This window comes from Mesocricetus auratus, unplaced genomic scaffold (genome assembly GCF_017639785.1).
Source record: "Mesocricetus auratus isolate SY011 unplaced genomic scaffold, BCM_Maur_2.0 Super-Scaffold_100010, whole genome shotgun sequence".
NCBI lineage: Eukaryota > Metazoa > Chordata > Mammalia > Rodentia > Cricetidae > Mesocricetus > Mesocricetus auratus.
The window spans coordinates 52,253,891-52,280,383 of NW_024429194.1; the positions used below are offsets into that span (position 1 = coordinate 52,253,891).

General features: G+C 37.3%; 1 protein-coding gene across 2 annotated transcripts in view; it reads left to right on the forward strand.

The window, feature by feature from the left end:
• Boll (boule homolog, RNA binding protein) overlaps window positions 1-26,493 on the forward strand; it is a 92,869-nt gene that overhangs the window by 30,300 nt on the left and 36,076 nt on the right. For both annotated transcript variants that reach the window (XM_040753600.1, XM_021233484.2), the window contains exons 7-8: window positions 7,321-7,392; window positions 25,714-25,761. In XM_040753600.1, coding sequence (XP_040609534.1) covers window positions 7,321-7,392; window positions 25,714-25,761 — 120 coding nt within the window. The remainder of the gene's footprint in view (window positions 1-7,320; window positions 7,393-25,713; window positions 25,762-26,493) is intronic.

Sequence of the window (26,493 nt, forward strand, 5' to 3'; positions counted from 1 at the left end):
GATGAAGGCTCTAGGATGGCATTTAGGGTAGTCATCATTCTCATTATAGGGGAAGAGTATTTAAGGTAGCCTTTCCACTATTGCTTAGATCCTAGTTGGAGTCATCCTTGTGGATCTCCGTACAATTCCATAGTGCCAGATTTCTCTGTAAACCTATAGTGGCTCCCTCTATTGATGTCTCTTTTCTTATTCTCCTCTATTCTTCTCCCCACTCAATCTGTCTGATTGCTCATGTTGTTCCCCCCCCTCCTCTTCTCCCTCCTCTTTCTCCTACCTCCCTTCCCTCTCTGTCTATCTCCCAATTAGCTAAGAGATCTGGTCCCTTTCCCCTTCTCTGGGGGACCATATATGTCTCTCTTAGGGTCCTCCTTGTTTCATTGCTTCTCTGGAGGTGTGGATTGTAGGCTGGTAATCCTTTGCTCTATGTCTAATATCCATATGTGAGTGAGTACATACCATGTTTATCTTTCTGTAATTGGGTTACCTAATTTAAGATGGTATCTTCTAGTTCCATCCATTTGCCTGCAAATTTCAAGAATCCATTGGTTTTGTTTTTGTTTTTTGTCTGCTGAGTAGTGCTCCATTGTGTAAATGTACCACATTTTCTGTATCCATTCTTCGTTTGATGGACATCTAGGTTGCTTCAAGGTTCTGGCTATTACAAATAATGCTGCTATGAACATAGTTGAATTTGCATCCTTTGGGTATATGCCTAAGAGTAGAATTGCTGGATCTTGAAGTAGACTGGTTCCCATTTTTCTGAGAAACCACCATACTGATTTCCAAAGTGGCTGTACGAGTTTGCACTCCCACCAGCAATGTAGAAGCATTCCCCTTTCTCCACATCCTCTCCAGCATAAACTGTCATTGGTGTTTTTTATTTTAGCCATTCTGGGTGTAAGATGGTATCTCAGAGTTGTTTTGATTTGCATTTCCCTGATGGCTAAGGATGTTGAACACTTTCTTATGTGTCTTTCGGCCATCCTAGACTCCTGTTGAGAATTCTGTTTTAGTTCTGTACCCCATTTTTTAATTGAATTATTTGGTGTTTTGGTGACTAGCTTCTTGAGTTCTCTGTAGATTTTGGAGATCAGCCCTCTTGATGTGGGGTTGGTGAAGATCTTTTCCCATTCTGTGGGTTGCCGTCTTACCTTGTTCACTATGACCTTTGCCTTGCAGAGGCTTCTCAGTTTCAGGAGGTCCCATTTATTAATTGTAGATCTCAGTGTCTGTGCTACTGGTGTTATGTTCAGGAAGTAGTCTCCTGTACCAATTCCTTTAAGGGTACCTCTCACTTTCTCTTCTAAAAGGTTCAGTGTGTCTGGATTTATGTTGAGGTCTTTGATCCATTTTGACTTAAGTTTTGTGCATTGTGATAGATATGGATCTATCTGCAGTCTCCTACATGCCAATATCCAGTTATTCCAGCACCATTTGTTGTGGATGCTTTCTTTTATCCTTTGTATAGTTTTAGCTTCTTTGTCAAATATCAGGTGTTCATAGGTGTGTGGGTTAATATCAGGGTCTTCAATTTTATTCCGTTGGTCTACCAGTCTATTTTTTGCCAATACCAAGCTGTTTTCATTACTATAGCTCTATAGGACATCTTTAAGTCAGGGATGGTGACACCTCTGGAAGTTCCTTTATTGTACAGGGTTGTTTTGTCTATCCCGGGTCTTTTGTTTTTCCATATAGAGTTGAGTATTGTCCTTTCAAGGTCTGTGAAAAATTATGCTGGTATTTTGATGGGGATTACATTGAATCTGTAGATTGCTTTTGGTAAGATTGCCATTTTTACTACGTTGATCCTACCTATCCAAGAGCATGGGAAATATTTCCATTTTCTGGTATCTTCTTTAATTTATTTCTTTAATGACTCAAAGTTCTTGATATACAGGTCTTTCACCTGTTTGGTTAGAGTTATCCCAAGATATTTTATGCTATTTGTGGCCATTGTAAAGGGTATCTCTGATTTTCTCTGATTTCTTTCTCAGCCCCTTTATTATCTGTTTTGTTCTTATTTTTCCAATTTTTATGAGTTATATCATTAAGCCATTTGTTTATGCTCTTTCTGATTTTTAATATAGACACTTGAAGCTATAAAATTCCCTCATAGGACTATTTCCAGTGTGTACCATGGGTCTTGTTGTATTTTCCATTTTCAGGTAGTTCAAGGAAATATTTTTATTTTTTTATTTCTTCTTTAGCCTATTCAATAATGAGTTATTTATCTCCATGGGTTTGTGTATTTAGTAGAGATTTGTTTGCTGTCAATTTTTGTTTTCCTGTATTGTGGTCAGCTAGCATATACAAAGTTACTTAAGTCTTTTTAATTTATTGTGTCCCAGAATGTGGTCTCTTTTGTGTACTACTGAGTAGAATGTGGATTTTTTTGGGATGGAATATTTAATAGATATCTGTGAAGTTCATTTGATGTATAATGTCATTTAATTTTGCTATTTCTCCATTTATTTTTTTGTCCAAATGACCTATTAGAAAAAGTGGGGTATTGAAATTATTAATGCATTGCTGTTAATCTGTGTCTTTAAATTCAGTATTCATTTTTTATGAAATTGGGTGTGCCAGAGTTTTGTGGATATTTGTTTAGGATAATAATGTATTCTTGGTTAACTGTTTCCTTGATTAGGACGAAATGTCCCCTTTTATTTCTTCTAGTTAGTTTTAGTTTGAAATGTGTTTTTTCAGATATTAGGAAAACAAAACCTGCTTGCTTCCTGGACCCATTGAGTGAAATACTACTTTTGCCCATACTTTTACTCTAAGATGCCTATCACTAAAGCCAAGGAGTGTTTCATGTATATATAGATGGATTTTGTTTCTTGATATCTTTAGCCAGCCTTAGTCTTTTGACCAGAAGATTTAAGGTCATTCATCTTTAAAATTTTTGAAACATATGGTTTAATTGTGGTTATTGTGTTGATTTTTGGTGGTGTTTATGAACATTGTGATTTAGTAATGGTGACTCCACATTTCTTTCCATGTCTTTTGGCCACACTCATCCTTCTCTTTAATCAAAAATATTGCTTCCTGCATTTTACTTGTTTAATGGATATGAAATTTTAGGCTGTTTATTTTGTGGGAAGCTTTTCTTTCTCCTTCAAATATTGCAGATAATTTTGCTGGATGTATAGTCCAGGTTAACCATAATGGTCTTGTAGGACTTTGTAATGTATTACTCCAGAATCTTCTGGTTTTCAGATTTTTTGATCAGCTGTTACTCTGATGGGTTTTTCTTTATATGTAACTGGTGGGGGGGTTCTCTTGCAGCTTTCTAATATACTTCCTTTTTCCTTATACTTAGTGCTTTAACTATGATGTACCATGGAATTTTCTTTCCTGGTCTTGTCTGTTTGGTGTTTGTGTGCTTCTTGTATCTAGTTTTCTTCTATGATCTTGTTGAAGATCTGGTCATGCTATTGACTTACAATTCTTTTCACTCATCTATGCCTATAATCCTAAGGTATGGCCATTTTGTGGTGTTCCACATTTCCTGTATGTTCCTTTCCTGTATTTTTAAAATTATGTTTATATTCCTTATTTTGTGTAGATTATCTACTTTATCTTTGAGTCCTGATAGTCCATTTCTGCTTGATTTATTCTGTTTGTAAGGCTTTCCTTTGAATTTGTCTAGTTGGGTAATTACTGGGTTTTTCAATTTCATCCTTCATTTCAGCGTGAGTCCTCTTTGCCGTTCCTATTTATTGAATTCTGTTTTTAAGTCTTGAACTGTCTTCATTGTTTCTGTCAGCCTTATGTTTATGCTTTTGACTGTCACTCAGGTTTATTCTCCTTAAGTTCTTTCTCCTTAATTTCAATAAGCTGTTCTTTGTGTCTTCTTTAAACTTGAATTCCTTGATGGAATTATTATTATTTTAAATACTTTATCCTGGAGCTAATCTAGGTAATATCATTGGCAAACATTTCTAGAGGACTGTTGGGCTTTAGAGGGGAGATAATGGTTTGAGCTTCCATACTTACAGTTTTGCAGTAGTATCTGGGCATGTGAACTTTTTTTCATAGCCTTGGTCAGAGAGGTTAGGACAAAAGAGAAGAAATCTTGGTAGGTTAGATTTAGAAGGTAGAAATGGCATAGATGGAATGAAGTCAGGTAAATATGGGACTGTGCTGGTTGCACGATGTATGTCCTGGTCTAAGCATACAATGAAGGGGTAAAATCGGGAGTTGAGAAGGGTGTATGGAGGGGAAGAACAGGCTGACTCACCATGCTAGACACTAGAGAAGAACATGCAGGATCTGGCTAGGTGGAGAGGTTAGATGTCTTGAACCCATTGTTAGCCATTTATTCTGAGTTGCTTGTTCATATTCTTCATATTCCATTTTCCTGAGAAGGTGATTTCTCTTTTTCCTGAGTTCATTACATGGATTTTATACATTATAAAAATATTTTTCCAGTTTGTAGCTTCCCATTAACACTGTTTATATTTTTTCCTCATAACAACACAACTTTATGTGTTTATTGTTTAAATGTTGGCAAACTTGCGGATGATTCAAACTTTTAATTATATTGTTTATAAACAATTCCATCTTTATTACAAGAATATAGGTAACCTCTTAGATTTTATGTTCCTAAATATTGCTGCTTTTCATATCTAGATTTAAATCTTTAGTATATGTGTTAATGTATCAATCCACTTTTCTGTTTTGAAATGGATCCCTTGTCAAATGTTGTGTTTCTTGTGGTGGATGTGTTTTCTGAGTTTTCCATTCTGTTTCACTGGTTGTGTACTTTCCCAGTTACATTTTAAATGTTTATACTTTCTCGCTGGTGTTTGTGTGTGTGTGTGTGTGTGTGTGTGTGTGTGTGTGTGTGTGTGTGTGTGTGTGTGTGTGTTTTCGAGACAGGGTTTCTCTGTATTGTTTTAGAGGCTGTCCTGGAACTCGTCCTGTAGACCAGCATGGCCTCAAACTCACAGAGGTCTGCCTGCCTCTGCCTCCGCCTCCGAGTGCTGGGATTAAGGGTGTGCGCTATCAACGCCCGGCTTTCTCGTGGGTCTTACTACATTTTGTTTGAGAGAGCATGTAGCGCTTTGTTTGTTGTTTTTGCTTTTTTAATATTTGTATTTTTATGCTCATGAATGCCACATTTCCATATACTGTGTTGGACACATGCTCACAATGGCCATTAAAAATGAGGGAAAGACTATGAAGCACAGAAACTAGAGACACATTATCTCCCCTTTGTTAGTTTGGTAGGGTCACAATTTACTCAGTGATGTGAAAGGATATTGATTAAAGAGAAATGCTTCAATAGTAAATCCCATGATGAACTCCACAGCTTATTTTTAAGCAAGAATCAACAGTAATATGTTAAGATCTCTTAGGTATTTCCAGGGCCAAATGTTGATAATGGAGTCCACAACAAGACCTTTTCAGAAAAGAAGCACACACTCTTGATTTAGCATCTACTGGCCTATCCCTTCCCCTGTTCTTGCCTGTGCTTCTCTTCCTCCCTTCATCCAGTGTATACTGGGAAATGCAAAGTGCCTTAGCCTAAGCAAAACATAATGAAGGAAAGAGAAGAAACTGGAAAAATAATAATAACATCCCCAAGTTCTTGGACTCTTAGTTCTTTGAATGCTCTGTTAGGATGCCCTCTACACAGGGCTGTCAAGAACTGGCAGGGAGGAGGGCATTTGTTGGCCTTAGTGGAAACACAGAAGCACTCAGAGAGAGGAAATGTATTTTGTATTCAAGGAACAAACAGTAGTTACCCTCTCTGCATTTAGTAGACTAGGCAAGGTGAAGGTTACCAGAGAAAGCTGAGAAAAATAGTATAGGTTTGCCTCTAAAAGCTGTTATCTCAGCTCTTTGGCTTACAGACAAAGGAGCTGACCATTTTCTAAGGAGAAATGTTTTGTTGGGTTTTTTCTTTTTCTTGTTCCTTCATCATCTTTCAAACCCTTTCTGTAGTAAACATGTACATACTCAGGCAATTTGCAGGAGTCAGTTCCTTCCTTCCAGTGTATGAATTCCAGCAGTGAAGTTTACATCTTCAGGCATGGTGACAGGTTCCTTTCCCTACCTGCTGAGTCATCATACCAGACCCCATCTTGAGTTGTATAAGGCATATCTCTCACTTTGTTCTTTTTTCAGAGTTTCTCATACATACTACCATATATATTTGCTTTTTATAAGTAAAAATTTTATGCATCAGCTGTTCTGTGAAAAGCCCTTGTTGATCTTTTTAGAATTGCATTCAATATGAAGATTAATTTGGGGCACTTAAATATTTTGTAATGTTGAATTTTCCTATTCTTGAACATAATCTGTTTCATCCATTTAGTTATATAAGTCTCCTTTTTATTTTCATCCATCAAAAATTTTTACTTTTTTGATAAGAAAACAACTTTGGTTTACTTGTTTTTTACTACTATGTAGTTATTGTTACATTTATGAAGGCTATCTTTTTGAAAAAATATTTCCTAGTAGTTTGTGACAGTTGACTAATAATCTAATATAGAAAACCTGTCACAAATCTTAATGTTTTCTGTAATATCAACTCCATATGTACTATGCACAAATTCTATTTTATTAGCATATAAAATCTGAATTGTATAAAACCATGATATTTTTCTTGACTTCAGGGTTGACATTTAAACAAAGTAATAGTACACTACATCTCAAGTTAAAAATTAAATTTTAATTCTATCATCACTTTATTTTGCCTATATTGAAATATAACTTACCTATTTTATTAACTACCTGGTCTTATGTAATCTGTTTGTGATCTTACCCTGTCATTTTGAATAATCAAAAGATACCACTTTTTGGATTATTAACTCATTTAAATATTAAATTACTTAAACATGATTTCACTGTGTTTCAATAAATATGTTTAATTAAATCTATAATAATGGAATAGAATGTTGGTTCTAAGCAATGGGAAAATCAACATTTTATTCATTTGTTGTTAACTACTATTGTAAATACAGCCTACTTCTGGTTTCTACAGTGGAAATAGGCCATGACATTGCATATGTCATTTTTTTTCTAGATGTTTTCAATAGGCCTGTATTTTCCTAACCTTTGGAGGTATTAGGTTTCAGACTTGAAACTTCACTGGTGTTTGTTTCAGTGTTACTATGGAAATGAAGCTACACAGGAAAACTGATTATTTTAATAAATAGATTTAAATAGTTAGTAATGATGCCATAAGACGATGAAAAATAACATTTCAATTAATAACCAAAAGTTAACTGAGTTTAGGTAATAATTCAAGATAAAATTTTATTGTAATTTAAGGAGTGTTTCCTAAAGTAATTTTGTTTCCTCCCACAGTCACGATCCATATCTAGTTCTCCTGTGATGGTAGCTCAGCCGGTTTATCAGCAACCTGCCTATCACTACCAGGTAGGCATTGAGTTCATTAGAACATCTGGGCTACGGGACCTGGGGAAATGGCTCAGTGGAAAAACACTTACTGCTCAAAGCCCTAAGCCAGTGGTTGTAACCCAGTGTTTCAGGGACAGAGACAGCAGCAGATCACTTGCTAGCCAGCCTAACCTTTAGAAAGAGACACTCTCAAAGAATGAAGAGAGCAAGAGGAAGAACGATACCTGTCCCAAGTCAACCTACACCCTTCACATGTGTGCACACACATACAATACACACACACATACACATACACTCTCTGTGCTGAGGAAGTAGCTCAAAGTTGCTTAGCATGTAGGAGGGACAAGATTTGATCCCAAGTATAATTGTTTTTAAAAGTCCAATATTTTTAAGTCCTTTTCAGATAAATTTTGGGTTTTTTTCCTTTTATATGCAATGACTAATTTGGGAAAGGTAGTTATGTCTTGAAAGAGGAGGAATTTGATTCCTTTAACAAATGAAATGCATTCAGCTCTCTCCTGTTTAAAATTTATTCTAAAATGCCTTTGATAGGCAGTAATTCACAAAGCCAGGTACAGGTACTGTGCTCTTAATGTTTCTTTTAATTCATGACTGTTACATTTAATACAGTATGTTTTGAATAAGCAGTATACTATGATAATATTAACTATTATGGTAATCTCCTTTAGTTAAACAGCACTCATTTTTAATTCTCGTGGGAGATTAGGAATAAGAACTGTGGTATAATGTCAGTCCACTTAATTTTTGGCGTGGTCAACAATGACTTCCAGACAAAATTCTGGTAACAACTTGGTTTTTATAAATAAAGCATTACTGAAATATAGCAAAAGTTGTATAATTCTGGCAAAGCTTTTATTATCTGCATGCACATTTTAAAATATTTACTCTATAAAAAGTTTTTGTCAACCTGTGATCTATATCATTTGCATATAAAATCTAATTTTAATACTTCTGGAGTAGTGGGAAAGTATTTCATTTCCGTTACCATTTTTTTTGAAGTTTTAAAATATTCCAGTATGAAATGTGGCAGTGTCATGAGTGAAATTCAGTAACAAAATTCTTCCTCAGCAAGTATGAGGCCATGGATTTTATTCTTAGCAGTGTGAAAAGAAGGAAGAGAAACAGGAGGAGGAAGATGGGGGAAAAGGACAACAGAAGGAAAAGGCAGGTAATTCTGCCCAATTCATAGAGTTATTGCCTAGCACAAGTGAGGCCCTGGTTCTGTCTCAGCAACACCTAAACTGGAAGTGGGAGATGAAAACAGGAGTTCAACATCCCTCTTGGCTATGTAGAAATTATATGAGATCCTGTCTCCAAAAGAAATAAAAAGACAGAGTGGTCGTGTTAATGTTCTGTAATCCTTTACTATTGAACTTCAGTTATATGTATGTGTATGAGAGTTTTTGCGTGAATTTATGTGTGCCACTTGTGTGCAGTGCCCTTAGAGACCAGAAGAGGAAATAAGATTTCCTAGAACTGGAGTTACAGACCGTTGTGAGCCACTGTGTGGGTCCTAGAGAGAGAGCCTTGGTTCTTCTAGAAGAACAAGCAGCAAGTGCCCTCAACCACTGAGCCAGCTCTCCATCCCCAGACTATTAGAGTTACTTTTTGTGTTTTAATTAATCTTATTTTAATTGTATTATGCTAGTAAACTAAGATATTTTCTCCATTTATGAGAAATGAAAGTAGCTTAATGGCATTTATTTAAAATATATTTATAGCATGACTTTTTCTAAGCCTTCGTAGGATTTCAGCTGAGACTGAAGACAGATCACTAGGCACCACACCAGATAAAATAACTGGCCAGGGCATTATAAGACCACTTCTGAAACCCTGAGTTCGTTGCCCACTGAGATCACATGTGAGAGGAATGTGAGGCTAATGGAGATTTGTTAGCATTCTTTGACGTACACATATCTCTTCAATCAAGTAAGGCAGACCCCAGGGAATGACGTGGGGAACTTGGAGCCTGTCTGCTGAGCCCCTTGAGATAGTGGCACTTTGGGACTTGAGCTCCTAAGAAACACTAAAAGAACATGTTGGCAGAACCAGGGAAGTCTGTAGTAGGAATCTGTTAAAGCAAAGGTTCATGATTTCTCAAAACAAGATGTAACCGGGCAGAAGAAACTCTTCCCAGAAAAACATATGGATGACCCCAGCTGAAGATCTGTACAAAAATGACCTACAGCCAGAAGTTCCTAACAAGAATATCATCAAAGAATCTAGAAAAGTTCCATACCTGGCAGCTGGTATTTCGTATCTGCCAAACTCCAAAACAAATAATTTACTCTCAGTAAAACGCAGGGATAAGGAAAGTAACAGTGCTTTTAAAGTATCAGAAGTAAGAAAGAAGAAAGTTGGATTGTGCTTGTATCTGAGTCCAGCTCCTTTATTATTGATATAGCAATATTTTTAATTATAGCAATAAATATCAATTACTAACATTTATATAATTTAGAAATTATATAATTTTATACTTTGATTCTGACTTATGTTTGACACTAATTACAAAATTAAAGGTGAAGATTGATGGTTTCATCAGATTCTATTCTTCACACCAGATAATCCAAAGCTTAATAATATTTGACATTAACCTGTTTTACTGTTGTTCACATTGTGGTTAATTACTTCATTTGTCTAACAAACCCATATAATAATCACTGTATTTCAAATTTTTATCAAAACATTAAGAGACTTTTATCCTGCATTTTTAAATGTTATATATAGAACAGATTTCAGTTATCTTATTCATCTTTTAAAATAGTGGTATCATCCTTTGGAAATTAGTGGTCAGCATTGTACTTATTACAGTGACTTGATTTAGATAATAGATCTAGATTATAGTCTTATTCCCTCCTCTCCATCTGTCTCTCTATCATCTCTCCTTCTCCTTTCCCACCTTCAGTAATAGAGACCTTATAAAAGTGAATAAAAGTAAAACATTTTGATAATACAATATTATCATCTTTATTTAGATAACTGCATTACTCAGTTACTAAAAGTATACAATTGAGTAGTTTATACTAAACATACCACTCCCCTAAAAGAAAAACTATAACCATTAACATACTTGCCTTTTTCTCCCAACCTAAACTCTAAACAAATCTTTACCTTTTATAGACTTTCTTATTCTGGACATTTGTTTATAAAAAGAACCATACAACAGTTTTCCATGATTGAATTCATTCACATAGCAAGTTTCAACATTTATCTGCATAGTACTATGGGCTAGTACTTCTTTCTAGAATAAAATTTAATGTGTGGATATAACCACATTGTTCATCCAGTCATCAGATGATTGACATTTAGATTATTCCTGCCTTTTTAAATGCCCTAAATGATGCTTTAATGGAATTTAGTGTCAGTGTTGTTGAGACAAAGTTTCTCTCTGTATCCCTCAAAATGTAGGCCGGGCTGACCTTGAACTCACAGAGATCCATCTGCCTCTGTGCTGGTATTAAAGGCATGAGCCACCATTCCCAGCTAGTGAAGTTTTTTATGTGGATATATGTTTTCATTTCTTCTAGAGTGGAAAAGATAGACCATATGGTAATTCTGTGTTAACATTTTAAGGAAGGTTCATAGTTTTACTAAAGAAACATATCATCTTAAGACTTCTACCAGTGGACTGAAAGGCTGTAGTTGCTCCATGTTTGGGTTATAGGTATAATTGGGTACCAAATGGTATCTATCACATTGTGGTTTCGATAGGTATTTCTCTAAGGAAATATCAGGCATCTTTTCATAGGCTTATTGACTGTTAACTTACATATATACTTTTGGAGAAATTCTACTCACAGCATTTGTCTATTTTTATCAGAGTTGTAGACATTCTTTATGGAGGCTAGCATGGCAGACTACCCCAGGCATCTCCCAGAAATAAACCAGGAACAACTGAGAACCATCTGCCCTCTGAGTTGGTGATGGTGAGAAGACACCAAAGTTTCAATAGTAACCAGAACCATGTTTTAAAAATAGAAAACTTTGGGAAGTGAAACAAAGGTAGAGAATGTCGGCAGCATAGAGCTGTGTACAGCGCATACAGCTAGGGAGGCTGGGAATTAGACCAAAGAAAAAGTGAAAACCTCAGAAAACACAAATAGTACTTTCAGTTATAAACAGACAACCTTACGAAGAAAGCAGCAAAAGTGGAACGGTGAGAGGGAGATCACACCTCAGCTGATAGGCTATGTACTTGAAGGCCGCCATGTGTTAGGGTCCAATGGTAGAGCTTGTGGTCTGCCCCAGACAGTCCTGAAAAACAGGATGACTACAGAGGACAAGAACTAATGACTTTTCCCACAAACCATGTCCTCTGGTTGCCGGGTGAGCAACATAGAAGAAAACTGAGGAAGCCAGGTAGCACACAGCCCTTTGTCTCTCCAGCTGGACCAACCAAAGTGGCCAGTTATCCAGAGTTTGCACTGCCACCCACACACAAGTAATACTAGATGATAGGAATGATTTTTTAAATTATCTTTTACTTTATTTTCTCCTTCTTTCTTCCCTTTCTTCTCTTATTCTATTGCTTTTCTATTCAGACCTTTTAAATCAACCTGTGGACTAAGCCGTTTTAACTATTACATTTAAATTTTTTACTCCGACTTTTTGTAGACATTCTCATTATGCATGCCTGGATGACTTTGAACTCAGAGACTCACCTGCCTCTTCTCCCATGTTCTGTGATTAAAGGTGTGTGCCACCATAACTGCCTTTTCTAATTTCTTAGCAACCTCCTTTTCTTCCTGTGTTTATACTTCCCTTACATTAACTCTCTATTTGATGCTTAATGTGTTTTACTGTATTTGTCCTGCTCATATTTTTGACTGGCTTTGGTTTTATTTTTAAGCAGGTTTTCTCCATAGGGCACAAGCTGCCTGGGGTTGGTATTCTTCCTGCCTCAGACTCTGAGGTACTGGGGTTGTAGCTATCACAACTTGTTTTTAATATTTAATTTCTAATTCTCTTTTTCCTCCTTCTCCTTTGTTCTTTCTTTTTTCTATTCAATTAGATCAGTTTTCTTCTTCTTTATCTTTGCCCCATCTGCAATTCTTTATTTTCCTTTTCTTAGTTGTTGCCTATTATGGGTTTTTCTTTTCTTTATTATTCTCCCCTTTGTTTTTCCCTCATTTTTTTCTGATTTGTAATATCTCTTGCTAGTATTATTCCTTTTGTTTTCTTAATCTGTCCTTATTAAATATTTTCTTATCTTTTAATCCTCTCAAATTACTGGCATTATAGTGTTCATATATAACATATAATATGATTTGTTTTTTAAATTATTGTGCATTCAGTAGTGAATTTTATCAGTATAGCTGTTTCATCAATTAGCTTTTCTCTCCCTTAGTGTTTTGGGGCCCTGTGCCTTAGACACATTGGGTAAATGTTTGGCTACTGAACCACACATATAACACAAGCATGAGCGACTTCACCTCAGCCCAGCCTCAGCCTAGTCACACCTAAGCATTGTAAGTATCTAAGCATTGTAAGGATACAGCAAATGAAAACCTTCAGTCAGTTACCTGGCCACAGATAAACAAATCCCAGTAAAGGTGCATAAGATGTCCAAAAACACATAGCAAAATAGCTCCTCCAAAAGTTAAAAATTCCACAGTAATGGACTCTAATGATAGTCAAATTGGTGGCATCTTAAGTAATGAATTTTTTTTAAAAAGACTGTAAGAATGATCAGTGAGAGGCTGGAGAGATATCTCCACAGTTAAAAGCATGTACTACTTTTACAGAGGGCTTGGATTCATTTTCTGTCACCCACTTTGGGTAGCTCACCTCTACCTGTAACTCCAGTTCAGGAGATTCAGTGCCACCTTCTGGCCTTCACAGGCAGTACACACACACACACACACACACAAATTGCTTAAATGACAATCAATAAAATCAAAGACACAAGTAAATTAAATGAGTTCAAAGATTACAAATTGCTAAATGAAATAAAAATAACAAGAATATGAAAGAAGAAGAATTTAATGAAACAAAATCAAATTGAAATTTGGGGAATGAAAGGCTCAATAATCCAAATGAAAACTTACTTGAACCCTTACAGTAGGTTGGACCAAGTGAAAGACACATAATACCAGAACTTGAAGACAAGGCAGACAAATTGAAAAATACAAACAACATACATGACCTCTACAACACCAACAAGAGACCAAAATTACAAATCATAGCCATGGAAGAAGTGATAACTGCTGTTCTTAATACAATATTTTTATTAACTCTTTGAAATCTTCACATCTTCATGCACTGTATTTAATCATATCCCCCTCCCTCCTCTCCCTAACTCTTCTCATATCCATCCACAAACCCCCTACCACCTCCCAGCTTTGTGTTCTCTCTTTTAACTCACTGAATCAAATTTGTGCTGCCCTTATACTCAGGGGTATATAACCATCCACTGGCATGTGGTTGACATCCTAGGAGCCATACCTTTAAAGAAAAAAGACTCTCTGTTCCTCAGAAGCCATCAACTGTTAATTCTCCTTGGTTGAGGATAGGGGCTCATGAGCTCCACCAAGCCTGACAAGCTTAGTTTGATCCATGGACTCCACATGGTGGAATGAGAGAACTTCCTCCCACAGGTTATCCTCTGACTTACACACACACACACACACACACACACACACACACACACACACACACACACACACATATATATATATATATATATATATTTCATGATAAATACTGTGCCTCCTGACTCCATGCTGGAATGTTGACTGGCTTGGTCTTGTGGCAGCAACCACAGCCACCCTGGGTTCATTAGTACAGTGGTCCTGTTAGTCTCATGTCCAGAGACACTGTTTTGCCCCAGTCCTCCCAGACCTGTGCCTCTAAGAATCATTTTGCCCTTCTTCTGTGATAGTTTCTGTGCTTTGGAAGAAGATAGATTTAGATATCCCATTTGAGCATGCTACTGAGATGCATTCTCTGCACTTGTTAACTACTGCCCACTGCACAATAAATAAATATTTTTTTAAAACTTCTCTGGTGCTTTCTCAGAGCTAAACTAATCTGTATGTAGAAATAAAAATTTGGAAGGCAGTTGGATATGATGTCCATTTAGCAGATTATAATACTAGGTTCACACCAGGGACCTGTGAGCTCTGCAACCCTTTATTGTCCCTCCACATACACAGAGAGTAGGTATGCTGGTTAGTTCTAGCTGTCAATTTGACACAACCAAGAATAACTTGGAAAATTCTTAGTGAAAAATTAGCTACATCAGGTTAGCCTGTGGGCATGTCTACAGAGAAATACCTTAATTGTTAATTGATGTGGGAGGTGAGGCAGCATTATTCTCTGGGCAGGGGTTCCTGAACAGTGTACAGGGGGAGAAGAATATCTGAGAACAAGCAAGTAAATAAGGGTGTGTCTATCCTCTCTTTTCTCTTGACCTTGGATGTGTGTGACTAGCTTCTTGAGTTCATACCTTGGTTTCTCCAAAGTTATGAGCTGTAATTTGGAAATGTAAGTTAAAATGAATCCTTCTCTCTTGTCTTGCTTTTTGCCAAGGTACCTTATCACAGCAACAGAAATGAAACTAGGGCAATAAGTGGTATTCCCTAAAACCTTGCACCATGTACTCCAAGCCACGTGCAAATTAATTCTGGGACTCAGCAGTGAGGGAAATACTTTTCTAAAAAATTAGTAAGTTCTGCACCAGGTCCTCTGTGTTTATATTAGGGTTTCCAGTTTAGTGCTTATATGGGATTCCTGAGTGTAGATGAGTTAAAATGAATGAAAACCTAGCTACTACAGTAAAGTGTAACAGCTAAACTGTCATTATACCTGCTGGGAGAGGGAAAATCTGTTCAATGGGGTGATGCTGGATATATCAATCACATGCTCCAGAGTAGTTGACCACAATAAAGTAGACTGCACTGGGTGTGGGGGCAGAGGGGAAGGGGAAGGATCTGGAAGGACTTGAGAGATGAAGAATAGGATCAAAATACATTTAAGTTTAAAATTGTTTAAGTAATAAAAAATGTAAGAAAACTACCAAAAATGAGTAAGGTCAAAAGCAACATAAAAAGGTTATAGACATGGCTCAGTAGTTAAGAGCACTGGCTGCTCCTCCCAGAGGACCAGGATTCAATTCCCAGCAACCATATGGCAGCCCACAACTGTCTGTAGGATCCAACACTGTCTTGGCTTCTGTGAACACTGCACACACAAGATGCATGGCTATACATGGATGTGAAACATCCGTATACAATAAGTAAATACAAAATTTAAGTGTGTAAAGCAGCTTATCTGGGATGTATTATGCCCTCTGACTCTTTATGGGCCATCTGGCATCCTAATCATGGGGCGCTACTTCAAGATTGACATGCATCTCCCTCCTTCTGATGGGCTTGGTCTCTACTTCCACAGCACACAGACTGAGCCCATATTGAGCCCTTGTCCTACAACCTCACAAGCTAAGCTATGAGGTGCTCTTTTACAATGTACTCAGTTCAGATACTCACTGATTATCATAGTCCAAAGTACTGAGCCACTAAGTCCCCTTCTCTTCATGTGGAAACATGGATTTTCCCTTCCTCTGTATTAGATCCAAGATACCCCTTGATCACAGGGATATTTTCCCTTCTACTTTGCACCCTTCCTCTGTGTTCTCCAATTCTGCCCAGGAGATCCAAGTTTTAGAGCCCAGGAAAAGAAGGGCTCTTTTAACAGATCTAATTTGCGTTTGTGTTCATTCTCTATTTCCTCTCTCCATCTCATCTTTTTTCACACATTTCCTGCCAATCAGAGACTAGTACAGAAAATGGCATTCACATTTCTTTACAGTCAGAGTCCCTCCCTGTGTTAGGCAAATTCTTGTCACCCACCCCAAAACAGCTACTCCTGTCTGCTGGGATTCCATTCCATGCATGTTGCATTCAGGGGTTGTAATATATTCACTACTTCATTGGTCATTTGAGGATCATCCACATACTTGTAGCAAACCCCATTAATCAAGGTTGCATGCCACCTTATATCACATAGAGGAAGGCAGACTACCTGAGAAAGCCCTTGGAACACTTAGCCTTAAATGGGAAATTTTCATCAAAATTCTCCCCTCAGAGCTCAGGGAAATCCACAGAAGAGGAGGCAGAAAGAGTGTAAGGGCCAGAGAGGATGGAGGACACCAAGAAAAGGGCCCTGCAAATGAGCGTGAGCAAAGGTCATATGAACTTACAGTGACTAAAGCAGCATACACAGGGCCTACACAGCTCTGCGCCAGGTCCTCTGTGTGTGTACTATAACTTCAATTTAGTGGTTTCATGGCATTCCTGGTTGTGCTGATGATCCTTGGGCTCTTGTCCTTCTGTTGGTTTGTCACGCCCAGCCTCAATGTGATAGTTTTTATTATATTTTCTTTTGTTATTTTTTCCCTTTTTTAATTTAAGTTAGAAACAAGCTTGTTTCACATGTCAATCCCAACTCCTCACCCTTCCCCACCAAGCCTCCCAGTTCCCTACCCAATCTCCACTCTGATCCCCAGGGAGGGTGAGGCCCTTCGTTGTGGATCTCCAAAGTCTATCATTTCATCCAGGGCAGGGCCTAGGCCCTCCCCCAAGAGTCCCGGCTGAGAGAGCATCCCTCATTGTGGGATGGGCACTCAGAGTCTATTTGTGCACCAGAGATAAATACTACCTAGGCCTCCTCACTGACATTCAGGGGGTCTGGGTCAGTCCCATGATTTCCACACAGCCATCAATCTGGGGTCCAAGGGCTCCCCCTTGTTCAGGTCAGCTGTTTCTGTGGGTTAAACCAGCCCTGTCTTAACCCCTTTGCTCCTCAGTTCTCCCTTTCTGTCAATGGATTCCAGGAATTCAGTTCAGTGTTTAGCTGTGGGTATCTGCCTCTGCTTCCATCAGTTGCGGGATGAAAGTTCTGTTTCCCAGATTCTCTGGCACTCCCCTGATTAATGTCTAAAATCCATATATGAGTGAGTACATACCATATTTGTCTTTTTGTGACTGGGTTACTTCACTTGTGATGGTTTCTTCTAGTGCCATCCATTTGCCTACAAATGTCAAGATTCCATTGTTTTTTTTCCACTGAATATTACTCCATAGTGCAAATGTACCACCTTTTCTCTATCCACTCTTCAGTTGAGGGGCATCTAGGTTGCTTCCAGGTTCTGACTATTACAAATAATGCTGCTATAAACATAGTGGAACAAACGTCCTTGTTGTATGAATGTGCATCTTTTGGGTATATGCCTAAGAGTGGAATTGCTGGGTCTTGTGGTAGACTGATTCCCATTTTCTTGAGGAACAACCTCCATACTGATTTCTAAAATGGCTGTATGAGTTGGCACTCCCACCAGCAGTGAAGAAGTGTTCCCCTTTCTCCACATCTTCTCCAGCATAACCTATCATTGGTGTTTTTGATTTTAGCCATTCTGACAGGAGTAAGATGGTATCTCAGAGTTGTTTTGATTTGCATTTCCCAGATGGCTAGGGATTTTGAGCACTTTCATAAGTATCTCTCAGTCATTATAGACTCCTCTATATTTAGTTCTGTACCCCAATTTTTAATTGGATCCTTTGGTGTTTTGAAGACTTGCTTCTTGAGTTCTTTGTAAATTTTGGAGATTAGCCCTCTGTCAGATGTGGGGTTAGTGAATATCTTTTCCCAATCTGTGGGCTGCCTTTTTGTCTTCTTGACTGTGTCCTTTGCCTTACAGAAGCTTCTCAGTTTCAGGAGGTCGCATTTATTAATTGTCAATCTTAGTGTCTGTGCTACTGGAATTATGTTCAGGAAGCGGTCTCCTGTACCAATTCATTCAAGGGTACCTCCCACTTTCTCTTCTAACAGGTTCAGTGTGGTGGATTTATGTTGAGGTCTTTGATCCATTTGGACTTAAGTTTTGTGCATGGCAATAGACATCTTCACTGTTCTACATGTCAGTCTCCAGTTATGCCAGCACTATTTGTTGTAGATGCTTTCTTTTTTCCATTGTATAATTTTAGCTTCTTTGTCAAAGATCAGGTGTTCATATGTGTATGGGTTTAATGTTGGGGTGTTCAATTTGATCCCATTGGTCTATCTATTTTTGTGCCAATACCAAGCTGTTTTCATTACTATAGCTCTGTAATAGAGCTTGAAGTCAGGGATGGTGATGCCTCCAGAGGTTGCCTTGTTGAACAGGGTTGTTTTGTCTATCCTGGGTCTTTTGTTTCTCCATATAAAGTTGAGAATTGTTCTTTCAAGGTCTGTGAAGAATTGTACTGGTATTTTAATGGGGATTGTGTTATATCTGTATATTGCTTTCAATAAGATTGCCATTTTTACTACGTTGGTCCTACCTATCCAAGAGCATGGGAGGTCTTTCCATTTCTTTCTTTAAAGACTCAAAGTTCTTGTGATACAGGTCTTTCACTTGTTTGGTTAGCATTACCCCACGGTATTTTATGTTGTTTGAGGCTCTTATAAAGGGCGATGTTTCTCTGATTTCTTTCTCAGCCCTTTTATCGTCTGTATATAGTAGGGCTACTGATTTGCTTGAGTTATCTTCTGTCCTGCCCCTTTGCTGAAGATATTTATCAGCTATAGGAGATCCCTAGTAGAATTTTTTGGGTCACTTATGTAAACTACCATATCATCTGCAAATAGTGAAAGTTTGACCTCTTCCTTTCCAATTTGTATCCCATTGATCTCCTTTTGTTGTCATATTGCTCTAGTTACAACTTCAAGGACAATATTGAAAAGGTATGGAGAGAGTGGACAGCCTTGTCTTGTTCCTGATTTTAGAGGATCACATTGAGTTTCTGTCCATTTAGTTTGATGTTGGCTGTTGGTTTGCTGTATATAGCTTTTATTGTGTTAAGGTAAGTTCATGTTATCCCAGATCTCTCCAAGACTTTTATCATGAAGAGGTGTTGGATTTTGTCAAAGGTTTTTTCAGCATCTAGTGAGATAATCTGGAGACTTTTGATGACTGCATCTATTTCCTTAGGAGTTATAGGTCTATTTAAATTGCTTATCTGTTCTTGATTTAATTTTGGCAAGTGATAGCTATCCAGATAATTGTCCATTTCCTTTAGATTTTCAAATTTTGTGGAGTACAGGTTTTCAAAGCATGACCTGATGATTCTCTGGATTTCCTCAGTGTCCATTGTTATGTCCCCCTTTTCATTTCTGATTTTGTTAATTTGCATGTTTGTGCTCTGCCATTTCGTAAGTTTGCATAAAGGTTTGCCTATCTTGTTGATTATCTCAAAGAACCAACTCTTCATTACATTGATTCTTTGTATTGTTTTCCTACTTTCTACTTTATTGATTTCAGCCCTCAGTTTGATTATTTCCTGGCGTCTACTCCTCCGGGGTGAGTTTGCTTCTTTGTGTTCTAGAGCTTTCATTTGTGCTGTCAGTTCTCTAGTGTAACTATTCTCCAGTTTTTTCATGTGGGCACTTAGTGCTATGAACTTCCCCTGTAGCACTGCTTTCAAAGTGTCCCATAAGTTTGGGTATGTTGTGTATTCATTCTCATTGAATTCTAGGAAGTCTTTAATTTCTTTTTTTATTTCTTCTTTGACCCAGGAATGGTGCAGTTGTGCATTATTCAATTTCCATGAACTTGTAGGGTTTCTGCATTTTGTGTTGTTGTTGAATTCTAATTTTAACGTATAGTGGTCTGATAAGGTGCATGGAGTTATTCCATTGTTATTGTACCTGTTGAGTTTTGATATGTTGCCGAGTATATGGTCGATTTTTGAGAAGATTGGAGAAGGTATATTCTTTTTTATTTGAATGGAATCTATAGATGTCTGTTAATCCCAATTGGGTCATAACTTCTTTAGTTCCTTTGCTTCTTTGTTAAGTTTCTGTCTGGTAGTTCTGTCTAGTGGTGAGAGTGGGGTGTTGAAGTCTCCCCCTATAAGTGTGTGGGGTTTTATATATGATTTGAGTATTAGTAATGTTTCTTTTACAAACATGGATGCCTTTGTATTTGGGGCATAGATGTTCAGAATTGAAACTTAATCTTGGTGGATTTCTCCTGTGATGAGTATGTAATGACCTCCTTCATCTCTTTTGATTGATTTTATTTTAAAATCTAATTTATTACATATTAGGATTGCTACCCCCACTTGCTTCTTGGGTCCATTTGATTGGAAAATCTTTTCCCAACCCTTCACACTGAGGTAATGTGTGTCTTTGAGGCTGAGGTGTTTTTCTTGTATGCAGCGGAAGAATGGGTTCCATCTTCGAATCCATCCTGTTAGCCTATGTCTTTTTATGGGTGAGTTAAGACCGTTAATATTGAGGGATATTAATGATCATTGATTACTCATTCTTATTTGTTTTGGAATGGTTGATTGTGGAATTATATGTGGATTTCCACCTCTTTTTTCTTTTGGCCGTTGGTAAGGTGGGATTATCTATTGCCTGTGTTTTTCTGGTTGTAGTTAACTTCCTAGGGTTGGCGTTTTCCTTCCAAAACTTTCTGTAGGGCTGAGTTAGTGGATATGTATTGTTTAAATCTGGTTTTGTCGTGGAATATCTTGTTTTCTCCATCTATAGTGATTGAGAGTTTTGCTGGGAATAGCAGTCTGGGCTGGCATCCATGGACTCTTAATGTTGGTAGAATATCTATCCAGGACCTTCTAGCTTTCAGAGTTCCCATGGAGAAGTCAGGTATGATTCTGATAGGTTTGCCTTTGTATGTCACTTGCCTTTTTCCTTTGCTGCTCTTAATAATCTTTCTTTATTCTGTATGTTCAGGGTTTTTACTATTATGTGGTGAGGGGACTTCCTTTTGTGGTCCACTCTATTTGGTGTTCTGTAGACTTCTTGTACTTTCATTGGCATGTCTTTCTTTAGGTTGGGAAAGTTTTCTTCTATGATTTTGTTGAATATGTTTTCTGCCCCTTTGAGGTGGTTTTCTTCACCTTCTACTATACTTATTATTCTTAGGTTTGGTCATTTCACGGTGTCCCATATTTCCTGGATATTTTGTGTTGGGGATTTGTTGGACTTAAGATTTTGTTTGGTTGATGAATCTATTTCCCCAAGTGTATCTTCAACACCTGAGATTCTCTCTTCCATCTCTTGTGTTCTGTTGGTTATGGTAGTACCTGACCATTTGCCCAGCTTTTCTATTTCCAGCATTCCTTCAGACTGTGTTTTTTTTAATTGTCTCTATTTCAACTTTCAACCCTTGCACTGTTTGAATTGTTTCTTGCAATTTTTGCTTTGTCTTTTCCTCTTTCTTGCATTTGTTGGATTTTTTGGTTTGTCTTTCCTTCCATTTCTTGCATTTTTTGCATTTTTGGCTTGTTTTTTCTTCCATTTCTTTAAGGAATTTTCTCATATCTTCTTTGAGGGACTCTGTCATTTTCATGAAGTTGTTTTTAGATCTTTCTCATCTGCTTCAACTGCAGTGGGCTGTTCAGGTCTTGCGGGTGTAGTCGCTAGTCCCTTGTGGTGTCATATTGGTTTTTCTGTTGCTGGGTATGTTTTTATATTGTCTCCTTCCCATCATTTTTTCCTTTGGGTGCAGAATGAGTCTCTTCCTCTCCTGGTGGTATGTGACCACGGTTCCTTTCCAGTGGGTGGGAGCAGGTCCAATACCCTGGTGGCTTTCCTCTTTCATGGATGGAGGCCGTCCTAGTATCAGGGCATTGGCAATCTCTGAGTAGGCTGGACCCTCACCTGTCCCATGGGTGGAGATTGGGACTTGGATGCTGGCAGTCTCTGGGTGGGCTGGTTCCTGCTGGGATGGGAGCTGCAGTGTACAGTACCCTGACCTTGGCTAGTTGTGTGCAGATGACTGGAAGGCAGGCTGTAAACAGGTCCAGGCCTATCTAGCCCTGTGGGTGGAGAAAGGGACTATGGTGCTGGCAGTCTCTGGGAGAGCTGAATCCCGTTGGGCTGGCATCCGCTGTGTGCAGTCCTCAGGTCTCCAGTGGTTCTCTATTTTGTTATTTTTTAATGAGTGAATGAATTAATGAATACCTAGCCAGTAGAATAAAGATTAACAACTGAACTGTCATTTTTATACAGTTGCTGGGAGAGGGAAAAATCAGTTTTCTCCAATAAAGTAATCAGTAGACCTTGTGTTCAGGAGTAGTTGACCAACACGGGTTTTTTTTTTTTTTGAGGGGGGTACTTTTATTTGGTTACAGTTTGGTGATTTTTTTTCATCTTTGGGTGTATTTATACTTTGTCTTCCTGGTTTGGGGGGTTGTTGCTATATTAGGGTTTTGGTTTTTGGTTTTTTTTTTGAAAAAGAACTTCAAGTTGGGTGGGTAGTAAGGAGGAGATGATTTGCAAGGACTTGACACAGGGAAGAATATGATTAAAATACATATAAATGTAAAAATTACTCTAAATAATAAAATATAAGAAAAAAAGTAGTGACCCACTATTAACTAAATCTTATCACCAGTAGCAGGGACTATGCTGCTACCACTACAGCAAGGTGGTATACCATCTTATCCCACATGAGAAAAGATACCCATGTTGGGATTGCCCCTACAGATGCTAGATCAGCTTCAGTTCATATCTTACCCATTGCAACAGCAAGTAATTGTTCTTATCAAATTCATCTTTATTTCTGTCAGGTGCCTATTTAGGGTCCAATCATGTGTATGACTTTTCTTGTGCAGAAGTTAATCTAGGCATGTTAATCCTAGGCATGGTGCTAAAGACAGAACAAAGAAACCTTTCTGCCCAAGTCTAGCTTGGTGAGCCCATGAGTTTAACAGTGCTGCTTATAGAGGCATGGGTGAAAGATTACCAGCAGGAGCATGGTTGACTCCAAAGTAACTAAATCACTGAAAAGTTCCCCTAACATGCTGATGCACACAAAGCTTGTTACTGCAGTCCCTAAACAGCTTGCAGGCAGACTGCTTCTGTAGTGACTTTCTACTGCTTATATCACCTTTCAGAGGGGTCTCTTGGGTAATAACTTACTGAGCTTCCTGATTGACTATGTTTTGTGATCTTTCTAAGCCATATGAATCTTCCTTTTCCCTCTAGGAGGGAGTGTTTCAGTTCAGAGGAGACGACATGAATCAACAGAATTAATACTGTTAAAAGAGCTATTACCAAGAAAGGATTTACAAACTCAGTGTAATAATCATAAAATTCCAGTAGCATTCTTCCCCAATACAGAAAAGGAAATTCTAGAGCCCATATGTAATATGAAATACACAGAATGGTCGAAGCAATCCTGAGTAAAAGGAACAGTGCAGAAGTCATCCAGTACCTTACTTTATGTTATAAAATTGTATTAGCAGGAGTAATATGATTCTGGCAGAAAAGTGACAACACAGACCAATGGAATAGACTGAGGAGGTCTAGAAAATAGCTCATTAACTACATTCATCTGAATCTTGACATTGGAAAAACATAGCCACTTTAATAAGGAGTACTAACAAAACTGGATGTCCACACATAGAATACTGAAATGGATTAATAACTAAAACAAGAGTAAAATGACAGACTCTAGATATCCCCTATGTGGAAGGATTTGGCAATAGGGTGGGAGGGAGGGGGAAGGGGAGTGCAGGAGGAGGGGAGGGAGAGGGAACTGGGATTGACATGTAAAACAAGCAATTTAAAATTAAAAAAAAATAAAAAAAGAAGAAAAAATAAAAAAGAAGAAAAAAACACATAAAAAAATAACTAAAACAAAAAGAATCAAGCATTAAACTAATATTTACATAAATGACAAAAAAGCAAACAATAAATGGGCAGTGGAAATGAATTGACACTTTTCAGGTAAAAGTACAAATAATAAATACATGAAACAAAAAGTTCAGACTTAGCCATCAGGAAAATGGAAATGAAAACTACAGTGAGATTCAATTCACCACAATCAGAATGTCTACTATCAAGAAAACAACAAATAATGCTGGAAACAATATAGAGAAAAAGAACCCTTTATATTGAGGCGGTAACTTAGTGTAGCAACTATGGAATCAGTATGGAACCTTCTCAACACAGAACTACCTTATGACTCAGATGTGCCACACCATTATATGGAATCTACCTGGAAGTCAATCAGTAAGTAAAGAAAAGTAGCATATATACATGCATAATGGAATTTTACTCCCTATAAAGAAAAATGAAACTATGTCATTTGTAGGAAATTGGATGGAAAAGAAGATCATCATGTTATGAAGTAATCCAGATCCACAAAAGCAAGTAAACGAAAAAGCATATCTTTCATATGTTTAAAAACTAAATGTGTAAAAGAAGAAGGAAAAAGAACTGAATGGGATAATATGAGACTATAGGGTGATTATGATCAAAGTACATTATATGCCTTATGGAAGTGTCATAATGAAATGCCTTACTTTGTACAAGTAATACACACTTGAAAACATTCCAGCAGGAAAATTCTCATATGTTCATAGGATTATAGACCAGACACCTTGTTCAAACAAATAATTTTAAGTTAATGTTCAAAACTAGAGAAGGTGAGTATAACAAGTCCCGTGGTAAAACCAACTCCAGAGAATAACAGCCTCCTTTTCTCTATCTGTGTGCTCTCAAATGCAAAACTGATTCATTGCAGCTGAATAAGAAGAAAATTCCATCCCATTGTGTATCTCTTCCAGTGTCTCCTTTCTGATAAGCTGATAAACACAAAAAGGAATTCCTCATTCCTATAACCTTTAAAAAATACCACATTTGTATATCCTTTGGGGGCTTAAAGAGTATGGCTCTTTCATGCTTGCAAAGTATTTGTGAGGCCCTGTGTTAAATCACCAGTAGTACACATAAAAAAAAAAATAAAGGTTTCTCTATAATCTTGATAAAGTTTCCTTACCAAATATATGATTTGTAGGAGTTAAATTTCACTTTGTTGATGGTGTTCTTTGTAGCATTCAAGTTTTTATGAATTTTATTGAGGTTCTGTTTATCCAGCTCTTATTAGTACTATTCCTTCATTGTGTGTTTTGGGGGGTTGTTTTTGGTTTTTTGTTTGTTTTTTGGGTTTCTTTTTGTAGCCCTGGCTGTCCTGGAACTCATTCTGTGGACAAGGTTGACCTTGAACTCACAGAACCACCTCTGCTTCCTGAGTGCTGGGGTCAAAGATGCGTGCCACCATCACCCAGCTGTTATGTGTATTTTTAAAGCATAACTTTTAAAACAAAGTCATGAAGATTTCTACCTTCATATTCTGATTCTTCTAAGAATTTCACTATTTTAACTTTTGTGATTAGAGCTCTAATCCATTTTGAGTTAACTTTAGTACGTTCCTTGAAAATTTAGCTTCATTCTTTTGCATTGAAATGTCTGAATTTATAGCCCCTATGTATAACCTATGTGTGTTTTTGTTGTTTTTCATTTTAGGCTCCAGCACAGTGTTTACCAGGGCAGTGGCAGTGGGGGGTTCCCCAGGTAAATATCCACTTCCAGTGTCTAATTTAAAATTTTTTCTTCTCACTGTATTTATTAGAATCTCTGAAAATGAAAGTCAAGATAATTAGGCTTATAACCTTCCTCTATTTATAACAGTTTCCTTTATCTACTGCACTTCACCCCCTCTCTGTAAGATGCATGCAGTGATGTTTCCTTTAACTACCTCAGAACTTCCTCATGAGTAAAATAAAATGGTTGTAGTGAGATTAGAACCTTGTAAGTTTTCTTCTATTATTTTTGGGAAAGTGAAATGAGATCATATTAGTGGAAAACATAAAGGAGTGCTATATGAACATAAAAAATAATTTTGGCACTTTTGTTATTGTTGGAAATGTTGGCATTTTTCTAGCTTCACCTCATATTTTTGCTTTAGTTTGTCTTGTGCTCCTAAATAAAAGGTTGAGTACCCATTATCTGAAATGACTGATACCAAAACCGTTTAATATTTTAGATTTGGGGATATTTACATATCTTTATTGGATAAATACTCCTAATCCAAAATCTTCTCTAAAATCTGAAGTCTCAAAGGTGTTTCACCTGTACTCTTTTTTTTCCAATTTTTTTCCTAAGAAAGTAGTATTACCAAAAAATTAGTAGTATTTTCTTACAGCTATGTGAAGTCACAAAATTGAAAGTAGACATTTAGACCAATTTAAATATGATAGGTCATATTACTATAACTTTTAATGATAGTAATAAATTTACAATTAT